A 12,184-nucleotide genomic window follows, 5' to 3' on the forward strand; every position below is an offset into this window, starting at 1 on the left:
CCCCAGACTGCCCCAGTATTGCAGGGGAGGCTGCCCCAGGGCAGAGAGGAGCAGGACAAGCCCCTCCCTGGATCCTGCCCCCTCTGCCCCACGGGCCATTTCAGCTGCTGTGCTGGAGCAGCCCGAAGGTGTGAACTGCTGATGCCACTGGTGCCTCCTGACTCTGGAGCAAAGCCTTTGTGCTCTCTATTGCTGCACTTGCAGGAGTTTTTCTCCCTGAAGCCTCTCTCGTGGTGTGATCTGGAGCCCTGGATGTGAATCATTTCTGCTGTGCAGACAGGCAGGGCTTTGGGAGGATTTTATTCGCCTTCACTGGGGAAGCCAAGATTGGAGGTGTCGAAAGTGGTTATTTTTTATAGTAATTCCTGCTGAAGTGGTGAACTGTGTGTGAATGAATCCCTCTCCTTTGTGTGGAATTGCTGCCCCTCAGACTCTCCTCTCAGGGGGTGCTGGGGACAGTTGGTTCAAGGGGGAATGCATTGTCTGAGCTGAGCCCATGGTGCTGGAGGCTCAGGGCACACATGGCTCCCAGTGACAGCTTTCCTGGGGGCTCAGCCTCAGAAGTTGGCTGAAATACACATTGCAAGATTTATGTCTCTTTTCTGAGTCACATCTCCTCAGGAGCCTGCTATATTTATATTTTTAGTTGTTACTTGGAGCAATTTATAACAGGGATTCCCAGCTCAGTTGCTGCTATTCCCTTGCAGTATTTTCATCACATTAGGCCTTGTGTCTGCTGCCTCCTGTTTGCTTACATATTCACATGTCTCTCCTGGCACTTTGGACTACTCCAGACTCTGTTTCCATCCATCTGGGGCAGCCCAAACCCTGTGGTGGCTGGAAGTGGCTGCAGTGGAGGGGGATGGGTGCTGAGAGTAGCCACAGTCCCCCAGCTGAAGAGCCAGTGCTCTATGTGGGTTTGGACCATTTCCCTTTCAGCTGCTTTTCCACAGTTCTTGCGATCCCTTGGGATCCCCCTTTGGCATCCCAAGCAGAGAAATCCATCGGAGAGGTTGTCCTAACCTGGGCCCAGTCTGCAGCAGATGCTGCTGCTGTGGATCCCCCGTTCCTCCCCTGCACCCACCTGTACCCCCACGGTCCCCCTGGCTCTCCCTGTCTCAGGGGGTGTTCCTGCCCTGCACAGATCAGAGATGCCATATTTCCTGTTCTTTTCTTCTTTCTTCTTGCAAGCCTCATGCCCTGGCCCTGGGCCAGGGTCATTTGAAGAACCTCAACACATGGACATTGCTCAGGGCAGGAGTGTCAGGGCAGAGAGGCAGAGAAGTCCCACCATGGGGCTGTTTGGAGAGGAGAGGAAGAGCAAAAGGCACTTGTGCTGTAAATCAGGAGAAAGGGAGGAGAGTGTTTGTCAGATGTGGACCATTTCCTAATGCTGGGAATACCATCAGGTCAGTCTGTGTGTTTTGGAGGACTGAGTTATCAGGAGAAATTTCATACAAGACTGCTTAAGCTCTCAGTCTGGGCTGTGCTCTACAAGAAACATTTTGGAGAGGACTTTTCAAGTAATGCTTTCAATCAGAAATGTTTCTGAGACAGTGAAGAGAATCCTTCTGCTTTGAGACTTTCTCTCAAGTGTCACACGCACGGGCTGGGTTCCTGCCATGGTGCTGATTCTCAGTGCTGAGCTGTTCAGCATACAGAATTCAGGAGCACTTTCGATGCTCCCTAGTGAAGTAAAATAGTGCTGCAGAAGCCTTAAGAAATTCTGTGTGACCCCTGACATCTTGTTAGCGAGCCACAGGGACAGATGGGGCTTGGAAATTTTTAATAGGCTTCAGCCATCATTATTCTTTGGAAATGCATCCACTTTAAGGGCTTTTTTCTGATTTCTTTTTGCACAATTTAGATGGAAAAGCAGTGGAACGTGGCTCTCCTGTTGGATATACACGAAATCGATATTCAGGGACGTGGATTTTTGACCATGCATTGAGATACACAGCCGGTATGTGATGGAAGGGTGTGAAAGTCTAACCAGGGATCAGGGAGCAAGGGAAAGCTCTGGATGCAACGGGTGTGTTGCCCAAATTCCAGCTGTGAGGCTCAGGAAAAGCCTGGCACCAACTAACCAAAAAGCTTCCCCATCTCCCCTCCTACTACAACCAGCTTTAACCTGCATGACACATCCTGATGTGGACAAAGTCTGAGATAGACTCCGGCCATGGTGGTGCCCGAGGCCACACGGGCGTGTTCTTTGCAAGGCCTTAACACACAGCAGTGTCTTATTTCCTTCACTTCATCCTTCCTCCACTCTAATAACATCCTTTTTTGTGGTAAGTCACCCTTCCTTTCTCTACTGTGATGATCTGTGTGCTGAGCACACAGCTGTGGCTGTTGAGTTGTCTCTCAGAGCCTGCGGGACTTCAGGTCTGTAACACACCTCCCTCCCACCCTCCACACACTCAGTGTCCTCCTGGGGCACTGCTCTACCATCCACAGGTAGGAGGGGGGTGGAGATGTCCCCTTTGAGGATGACTCCAGCCTTCCCTGAGTTGCACTTGAGACCTGGGTGCTCAGTGCATCTGCATAAAAGCCAAGGGACACGTGGTCCCTCTCCTGCCCTTGCTTTCCAGCACAGCCCCTGCCCGAGGGCTGCAGCACCATTTGGGTTTGCATTGGAGAGGGAAGGCACTGCACCTGTACAGGTGATACTCATGGAGAACTTCTGCAAGACCAAACACATTCATGTGCCATAGCCTATATCCAGAGGAAGGGGGAAATATAAGAAAAACAGAGAAAAAAATTCAACCTAGAGCCACTCACTCTGTTTGACCTGTTTTCATAGACTCATAGAACCATAGAATGCTTTGGGATGGAAGGGACCTGAGCATGGGCAGGGACACCTTCCACTAGACCAGGTTGCTCTAAGTCCCATCCAGCCTGGCCTTGGACACTTCCAGGGATGGGGCAGCCACAGCTTCTCTGGGCAACCTGAGCCAGGGCCTCACCCCCCTCACAGAGAACAATTCCTTCCCAATATCCCATCTAGCCCTGCCCTCTGGCAGTGGGAAGCCATTCCCCCTTGTCCTGTCCCTCCATCCCTTGTCCCCAGTCCCTCTCCAGCTCTCCTGGAGCCCCTTTAGGCACTGGAAGGAGCTCTCAGATCTCCCTGGAACCTTCTCTTCTCCAGGTGAACCCCCCCAGCTCTCCCAGCCTGGCTCCAGAGCAGAGGGGCTCCAGCCCTCTGATCAACTTAGTGGCCTCCTTGGACTTGTTTGAGCTTTTCCCAGTGCTCCATGTGCAGCCAGCTCTGTGTTGGGATGTGGGTGGGCATCACTCATGTTCCTCTGTTGGTTCATCTGACCCTCAGCTTTGCCCAGGGCTCCTGGTTGTAGGGCCAAGTAAGGGTGAGTGCACTCGTCTGCTGGCTGTGCTGCTTCAGGGTTCCAGCTGGAATAGCTTTCAGGAAATAATTTTGGAGGTTGGTGATGAAAATAATCAGTCCTTGAGCGTGGAAAATGAGGGCTGGCAGGTGCTGCCAATTCACTGATAGCCAGGATTTCATGTGGGAAAGACTGTGTGGAGTGACCACAGGTGATGACTGTCCCATATATGTGTATCTGGATATAAAACACAGTGAGCTATGATAATAAAAATGCTCTAGAGCAGATCAGACACAGTGAACTGCCTGTGCTATCAGTGGATCTGAGTATTTTCTCAGATGTGTGCTCTGGTGTATCCAACTGTGGCAAATGGCCTCTTCCAGCATCAGGGACAAAGCAGCCTCCAAAGCTCACAAGATATTCCTGAGTGATGCCAGCAATGAAGGACAGGGAATTCAGGGCTGTTACAGACTGAAAGGAGGGTTGTTTTCTTCCCAAGCTGCAGAATAGGATGTGGGAAGGGGAAAAGGGACCGTGGGTATAACATGTTCAAACAACATGTTGATTTTGTTCCTGGCAAGAGCTCACTTTGAGTAGCATCAGGTAAGTTCTGCTGTGAGATGCTGGTTGGGAATGTTTATTTGGATATGTGTGTGAATGTTCTTGTTTATGGCTCATCCCTGAGTTTGACTGTCTGGCATGGTCAGGAAAAGACTGTTTCAAGGTTGTGTGAGGAAGCGTCCATGGAAGTGAAACACTGTGTTCACACCAAACCACAGTCAGCCCTTTTTTCCCCCACCTCCTCTTCAGTAAGTGCTGCTCTTGCCCTCCTGAAGAGCACTGAGGGGATCCCAGTTCAGTAGCTGCTGGGGGACAGCTAAGAAAAGCAATGCATTGTGCCAATGAGAGCTTGGGAGGTGAATTTATAGCCTGTCCACTGAAGTGGAGTGGGGAAAAAAGAGGTTGAATCAACTGAAATAACAAATCTGAGGAAATTTCTGTCTGCCTGTTCAATAAACAGAAGAGCCTAAATCCATGGCATAATTTCATCATTACAAATGGTTCTCCCAGCTCTGCTCCTCTGGGTTCATTTCAAATGACTGTTTGCAGATGTGTGTTTTCTGGAATTAGAGACACAAATTGAGAAGAGAGACTACTGTGGTCATGTGCTTTTCCTTAAAAAGGGCAAAAGTTCTATTTGTATCTATTTGGTTTCCTCTGGGTGGATATTTACCAAATCTCTGTGGGTTTCTTGGGAAATTTGTAAGTTGTGCATTTCTTGAGAAATTTTGTAAGCTCCTTGCCTCAAGATAACATATTGCCTTCTTTTTTCAGTTGAAAAGCTTTTTTTCCCAGCTAGCAGGAACTTACTGAAAAGTAATTCAAGGTTATTTCTGTCCATAGGAAACATTAGTCATTATTATAAAATTATAAGTCAGGCTATTTTGAGAGTGGCACTTTCACGTTAGCAAAGTTGAAAAGATACTCTGAAAATGTAAGTTCAGGGTAATATGCCAAGGAATCTTAAAGAAGGCTGGAAAAAGAATAGAGTCTGGGATAGTGATTTCCTGCATTTATCTCCATGAACCTTCCAAGAATGACTTTGCTGCAAACTGCATTCTTTTGCCCACAGTGTATGGATCAGTGTGTGGGGAGGCTGTTTTTCCTGATCTAATGTGGTGATGTGTTTCTTCTCTTTCTTGTTTTTCAGGGTCTTATGAGTGTGGAATATGTGGGAAGAAATACAAGTATTACAACTGTTTCCAGACCCACGTGCGAGCACACAGAGGTATCTCACTGCTGCTCAGATCTCTGGGAATCCTGGGGAAACACGCAGGTTCAGGGGCTATGAAGCTGTGCCAGGGCAGGGTCAGGCTGGATCTCAGGAAAAGGTTCTTCCCCCAGAGGGTGGTTGGCACTGACCAGGCTCCCCAGGGCAGTGGGCACAGCCCCAAGGCTGCCAGAGCTCCAAGAGGGTTTGGACAATGCTCTGAGGGACAGGGTGGGATTGTTGGGGTGTCTGTGCAGGGCCAGGAGCTGGACTGGATGGTCCTGGTGGGTTCCTTCCAGCTCAGGAGATTCTGTGATTTTATGTCTAATTTCAGGAAAATCTTGAAGGTTTCTCTGCACCTTCCCTGGTCACCAGTAAAGCTTCTTTAGGTGGCTCATTGAGAGGATAAACTTTGGGGTTGTCTCAGCTTTGTGTCTCTCTACTCCAGTGACATTTCTTCCAAGGTCAGGGGCAGCTGCTGTGTTTGGTGCAGTGTTTCCTGCACAGGGCTCTCGGGGGCATCGCTGTGTGCTGGGGGAGCTGCAGATCAGGAAGGTTATCCTGGCAGGTTCCACACACTGAGTGTGGTGGCATCTCCCCGAGGTGCTCCATGCTCCTGCCCTGCTGGGTGTTTCAGCCATCCCTGATAAGTCAGGAGGGGAGGATAAAAGTCAGATATGCTGCTGTATTTTTATGTTGAAACCAAAATGCTCCTTGAGTTCCCCCCATGCTCCTGCTGTCAGCTGAGGTCACTTCCCCAGTGCACTGTGTAGCTGAAATGTCTCGTGCTTAGTCAGGAATGGCTTTATTTGAATTTTCTGTAAGACTGGACAATCCGATGTCGCTTAATTGCAGAAATGTGAAAGTTTGTGGTGGTTTGTACAAGTTTGCAGGATTTGGAGAATTGCATATCTGAAATACCAGAACAACAGGGACTGAAAAGCAGCTCCTGAGCTTTCCAGTGGGCTTATTTTCTGTCCCCTGAGGTGAGCACTGAAGTCTGTGTGTCAGCCTGGCAGGAGCATCTGCTTTAGCTCCTCTGTTTTAACCAGCAATGTTAGTACTGCTGGAATGTCTAAAGGAGCATAAAGAGAACTCCCAGTGAAAAGTTTGAAAATCCAGGGATAATCAAGGCTAATGCAATATTAGATTTTAAATGTATAAACTCTCAGAAGTCAGCACATGCCCAGCTGAGAAGGGAACGTGTGTCCTTAATTGCTCAGAGTTTGTCACAATCTCTCACATGTCCCTTAACTGCATGTTCCTCGTGTGCTGTTTAATATCACAGAGCTGCCTCAGTACCCTTAGATACGCACTGAATTGTTTTCCAGTGCTGGTATTTCTTTTCTAAATACCAACAAAATTCCTGAAAGTCCTTTAAATGTAACTACTAATTAGCTTCACTCTGCAGATTAAGGAAAAAAATCCCTAAAATAATAGGGATATGCTTTAGCATTACATCACAGCATTGCAATAATTTTGCAGTAATAATTGCAGTATTTAAATTTGGGACAAGGATGGCTTTTATTTTACTTCTCTTCCCCACACACTATGGGATCTTTAATTTGGGTGGAATTTCAGGAGCTCTGTTAGTATGAGATCACCTCCTAGTGTGTGATCCAATTGATTTGTATTTATTTATATTTGATAATGAAATTAAGCTATATATTAAATTATCTGTATGCATCAACCTGTACAATTGATATCCATGGTTTTGACATGAACTCAGTGGAGACATGACTTTACTTTTGCTCCCAAAGCCTTTGTCATGTGTAGCTGTAGAAGAGGGAAATTTCCAAAATTTTGTAAGTGGAAATCTATCAGTAATTTTCACATCAGTGGTGGAGAAACAGAATTTATATATACTTATGATACTTAGAAAATGTTTTATGTTGGTGTAAATGGATGCATGTAGTGTAACATTTAAAGTGCATTTGCATTGCCTTAAGACAATAAAAATCCAAGCGAGGTATTTATTCATATACACTCTGCAGCAAGAACTCAAACGGCAAACATGCTGCAGCTCTGGAAGTGGGATTTTCCCAGGAGCAGATCCTGAGCTGCAAGTAAAGCAGTGGGACAGTGTGTGACCTGTCTGCAGATGAATAACCTGCCAGAGAAAGGGCATGTAAAGGAAGGGCAGGAAAAAGAAGGAAGAGTTCTCTGGAGGAAAGCCCTTTGTGATATTACCCAGTGAGACCTGTACATGGACTGTACCAGGAACAGTGCTGGAATAGCATAGGACTGCAGGAGCGACGGGAATTTTTGTGAAAGATGCTTTTATTGCCCCACTTCATGGAGGAGAAGAGGCCTGTGCTGCCCCATCGTGACACAGGTGGGATAACGTGGCGGTGACACTGCCCTGGGGGTGTCACTCTGCACGCTGCAGGTTTTCACAGTCTTGGATAAAGCACTGGCAGTCCAGCTCTCCCAGGGCTGCTTTCCTCGAGGCACTGGAATGTGAGCTCCCTTGGCCCATTAAGTGCAGTTAATCAGCTGCCAGAAACTCCGATCCTGAATCCTGCAGTCCTGTCTTTTTCCTGGGCAAGGGAGGAGTTGTGCTGCACTGGCAGGACCTGGCATTCCCTCTTTGAGGGATGGATTTTCTGAGTGTCATCCGTGGCTTCCCTGAGGTCTGAGCCACCTATCAGTCCCCGAACATCTGCCTTTCCCGAAGGTTGGACTGACCCTGGGAAACTCACCAGCTCAGCATCAGAGAGGGAGAGCAAACATAGGCCCCTCTTTCTTCTCTTTAGGTGCTTCCTTCCAGGGCTTTTTGGGCATTCCAGTGGAAATCCCTGCTGTTTGGGATTTGCTGTAGGATACAGCTCTTCCCCTTGAACAGTCCTCTACTCTCTGCTTCCTTCTGGGGCTCCCATGTCACTAAGGGGCCTTGACCAAGCCGTGGGTTGATCCTGCAGATGGACAGAGCAGGTGATACAAAAGGTTCAGCCCACGGGGGAACAGATAAACTGGAGCTGATCTGGTTTGCACCTTTGGAGCAGAACAAAACATCTGTCTTTCCAGCACCACTGTCACCACTCAGTGACACAACAGCTGGGCCCAGGATGGGAGGTTTGGTGGTCTCCAGTTGTTCTTGCTCTGAACTGAGCTGGTTTTTGAGTGCAGTGCCCAGTGTGGAGCTGTGGCAGGGCAGCCTGGGGCTCACAGCTTGTGGCCAGCATGGGGGGATGGTCTGTTGCCCTCTGCTCGTGCAGTTTATCTGTCCTTGTCCACCCTGTGCAGAACTTATGTGTCTTCTCATCCTTTGAGCTGTTTGGTTCCACATGAAGAGTCTTGCACTGGCAACATCTTTTTTTTCTTTGGAATGAGTGTTTTTTTGAGGAATTTTCTATATTTTTTTTTATAACTGCTCCGGCCTCTTCTCTAGCTCTCCGTGGCAGACAGGCTGGTTGGATGTCACCTGTGTTCTTTAGGCTGATTTCTTCCTTGTCTTCCTTCAGGAACAAGGGAGTTTATATTGGAAAACTGGGTATTTTCTTAGTTTACTGAGCTTTCCCTGTGGTGCTCACTATTGGCTGGAGAATTTCAGGCAGCAGTTGATCTCCTGGCAGTTTGCAAGTGCAAACTTTGGGACATTAGGATGGTTTAGTTCCTGTTCTGCTTTCCTCTGAAAGCTGAGATGCAGGCACAGAAATCCCCATGTCAGGGCTCTGCACAGGGCCAGAAACGTAGGTAAGAAATTTCCTCACTACATTTTATCAAGGAAGAAAGTTCCTTCCCCTTTTGCCTCTCCAAAACACACCAATAAAATAAAAAAGAAACCTAACAACAAAAGTTATGTTGTGGAGCTGAAAGGCTCCTTTGTGAGCTGATGCCTGCAGGATCACGGCTCCTTCCTCCTGCCGAGCTGCTGGAGTTCAGCTGGAGCAGAGGGGCTGCACATTCCTGGTGCTGATGGAAGGCTCTGTCCCAAATGTTACTGCTTCGCCTACACGCAACCCAGGGCTTAAAAATGTTTTGCTTACAGTGCTTTTATTTTAGCTGTGTGGGGTTTTTCAAGTCATTAAAAGGTTTGGATTGCCTTCAGGAGTTAGTCAGCTAGAAAGTTCTGCTTTGTACGGTTGGGTCGTGTTTGAGCAACATGAGCAGCAAAACATCCGCATGTTTTGAGTCAGGAAAATTATTTCACTTTTAGATAACTCAAAAAAATGGCTGAAATTGCTTTATTAGACTTTCAAACAGTAAATTTATAAACTTCTGGGCTGAGGCCAAGCAAGGGAGATTTTTACCCAAAGAAGAATTCTTCAGAAAGCAAAGCAAGAAAATAGCAAGGCTCGAATTTAACCCTCGCAGGATATCTCGCCTCTGGCCCAAGAATTGGTGGAAGTTCTCTGCTTCCAGATAAGCCTTTCTGGGCTGAATGATGATTTTGCTCAAGTTGTTTTCCATTATTATTTATTTACATTATTTAGTTGTTGCACTACCCCCCCTCCAAACCCATCAGCTCCCAGTGTCCTCTCCGTGTGGCTGTGCCAGCCGACAGCTGAGCTGCCCTCACCAGAACAGACACTGAACACACCACACTGGGACTGAGTTCTTCAGGCCAAGCTTCTAGTTTCACCAGTTGTTAAAAAGCTTCTCAAAGCTTTGAAAGTTTCAGATTAATGTTTTCCAAGAATGGGTTCTGCTCAATGCAAAAAAATATGAAAAGGAAGATGACTCATTCAGATGGTGAATATGGAAAAACGCTTTTTTCCAAAGCGCACATTTTTGGAGTCTGAGTTAGAGCAGTTCTGTCACTGAGTGGATTTTGAGGTGAGAAGTAGAAAATTCATAGCGAAATAACCATCCCTGAGTAGAAAGGTTGTTCCTGAGCTGTAGGCAGTTGGGGTTCACTTGTTTGCTTATCTACTACTGAAAAATCGGAGGATTTTGAGGAGGTCCTTTGCCCTCTGCTCTGCATCCCAAGATCCATTTTTTCCTGTGCACATTTCCCAGTCTGCAGCAGATATTCATATGAGATGGAGAAATTTTCTTGGGACATAGGAGTTAACTTGCCTATTTTGCAGCTCCCCTGCCCACCTCCCTACTCTTACTGACTTTTACAACTTCTCAGAAATAGGTCTTTTGTCTCAGAGCTGTAATTACTTGGTCTCAGCCCAAAGGTGATGCAGAGCGGGCATTAGGGGATTTTTAGTTCGGCATTTTTTAATTCAGGAAGACTTTGTTCTGTCTTATGACTAACAACATTTCTTAGCACAGTTCAGAAACAGCTGCTTCTTAAACCTTTGTGTGTTACCTGATTCTTGTTAAATATGACTAAAGTACTTTTTAAAGCTATTTGAATAGTGCATATTTTTTGTGGTGTATTTATGCCATTGCTTGTGAATGCCAGGACAGCATTTTGCAGAAATCCATTGTGTCATAGCTGCTTTTCCTTGAGTGATAGGTGGGAATTCATACAAGTAGCAGCTGTGAAAAAATCCAGGGCTTTGCTGTCAAAGTTCTGTAGCTGATACTGAGGATTTCTGATCTGGCCCCTCAGTTTATGAAATTGTGCCAAATTAATATCGTTGCCTAGAAAAATGATCTAATCAGGCAGGTTAATCAAGTAGAAATGTACAAATTCACAAACCCACAATCATTTGTTTTTATTAATTTTAAGAAATAGGGAAATTAAATGCAAACAGTGTTCATTACTTAAGGTTGCGAATTTTAAATTCAAAAATGCTGTGCCATTCCGCAGCTGTGGTTTCCAGAGGAGCACAAGCATGATTCCAAGAGACATATGGAATATTTTGCAACGTAGTTATGTTATTAGATAATGTGACATACAGTATATGCAATTTAGGATGAATATGAAACACTTCAAAATGGCTTGGAAATCCTAATCGTTTATGATCCTTGACTTGTAACTTTGGGTTTTGTTTTCCAGCTTATAGCTTTGCCCATTGCATTCATTTAAGGCTTGAACATGATCTGTGCTCTGTGCTTCTTGCAGTCTCAGCCACAGCAAAGGGAGCTTTTTCTCCCATCTTTCCACATCTGTCTTCAGTAAGACCAAGACAGAATTGCCCTGGGGGGAATCTCATGGCCTGTATCCTGTAGTGGCTTTGCCATGGCTGGGGAGGGGAGGCTGAGCTGGCTGCACTGTTCACTGCTGGCTTTCCTTGTTGACAGCTCTTGCCCAGAAATTGCCTGTTGAAACAAGTCCAGAGGAGGCCAGAGATGCTCTGATGGCTGGAGCCTCTCTGCTCTGGAGCAGGCTGGGAGAGCAGGGGGGGTTCACCTGGAGGAGAGAAGGCTCCAGGGAGACCTGAGAGCCCCTTCCAGGGCCTAAAGGGGCTCTAGGAGAGCTGGAGAGGGACTTGGGACAGGGGGTGGAGGGACAGGACAAGGGGGAATGGCTTCCCACTGCCAGAGGGCAGGGTTAGATGGGATATTGGGAAGAAATTGTTCCCTCTGAGGGTGGTGAGGCCCCAGCACAAGTTTCCCAGAGAAGCTGTGGCTGCCCCATCCCTGGAAGTGTCCAAGGCCAGGTTGGACGGGGCTTGGAGCAGCCTGGTCTAGTGGAAAGTGTCCCTGCCCATGGCAGGGGGTGGAATGAAATTATCTCTAAGGTCCTTTCCAACCCAAGCCAGCCTGTGACTAATTGCACATGAGGTATTTCAATAACCCTTCAGTAGAAATTAGGAAGCTGATCCTCATGAACTCCTTTAATGACAGTGGGGCTGTTGGGATGTGTCTGTCCAGGCCCTACACTCCCCATCCAGGGCCCCTCAGCCAGGGCACAGCAGGAGCTGGGCTGGGCCAGGAGGGATGGGCAGGGGGAGCAGGCAGCCCTCACCCCACACCTCCCCACAGCCCTCTCAGGGCTCCCTGAAGCCCTTCAGAGCAGGGCCAGAGTAGGGACGTCCCTTCAGCCATCCCATGTCGACCCCAGGTCCCAGTGACAGCCTGGGGAATCAGAGCCCCGGGTTATGAGGCTCCTCCAAAGGACCAGGTTGGACGGGGCTTGGAGCAGCTGGTCTAGTGGAAGGTGTCACTGCCATGGCAGGGGGTGGACCGAGATGGTCTTCAAGGTCCCCTTCCAGTCCAAACCAGTGTG

The 12,184-nt window shown here is 47.6% G+C and overlaps 1 protein-coding gene across 1 annotated transcript in view; it reads left to right on the forward strand.

The window, feature by feature from the left end:
- Window positions 1–12,184, forward strand: part of LOC103759691 (zinc finger protein 618) — a 66,098-nt gene that overhangs the window by 20,370 nt on the left and 33,544 nt on the right. Inside the window, exons 3-4 of the mRNA XM_029960616.1 lie at window positions 1,868–1,963; window positions 5,053–5,130. Coding sequence (XP_029816476.1) covers window positions 1,868–1,963; window positions 5,053–5,130 — 174 coding nt within the window. The remainder of the gene's footprint in view (window positions 1–1,867; window positions 1,964–5,052; window positions 5,131–12,184) is intronic.

The sequence above is a fragment of the Manacus vitellinus genome, unplaced genomic scaffold, assembly GCF_001715985.3.
Source record: "Manacus vitellinus isolate BGI_N305 unplaced genomic scaffold, ASM171598v3 scaffold_27_pilon, whole genome shotgun sequence".
Taxonomy (NCBI): Eukaryota; Metazoa; Chordata; class Aves; order Passeriformes; family Pipridae; genus Manacus; species Manacus vitellinus.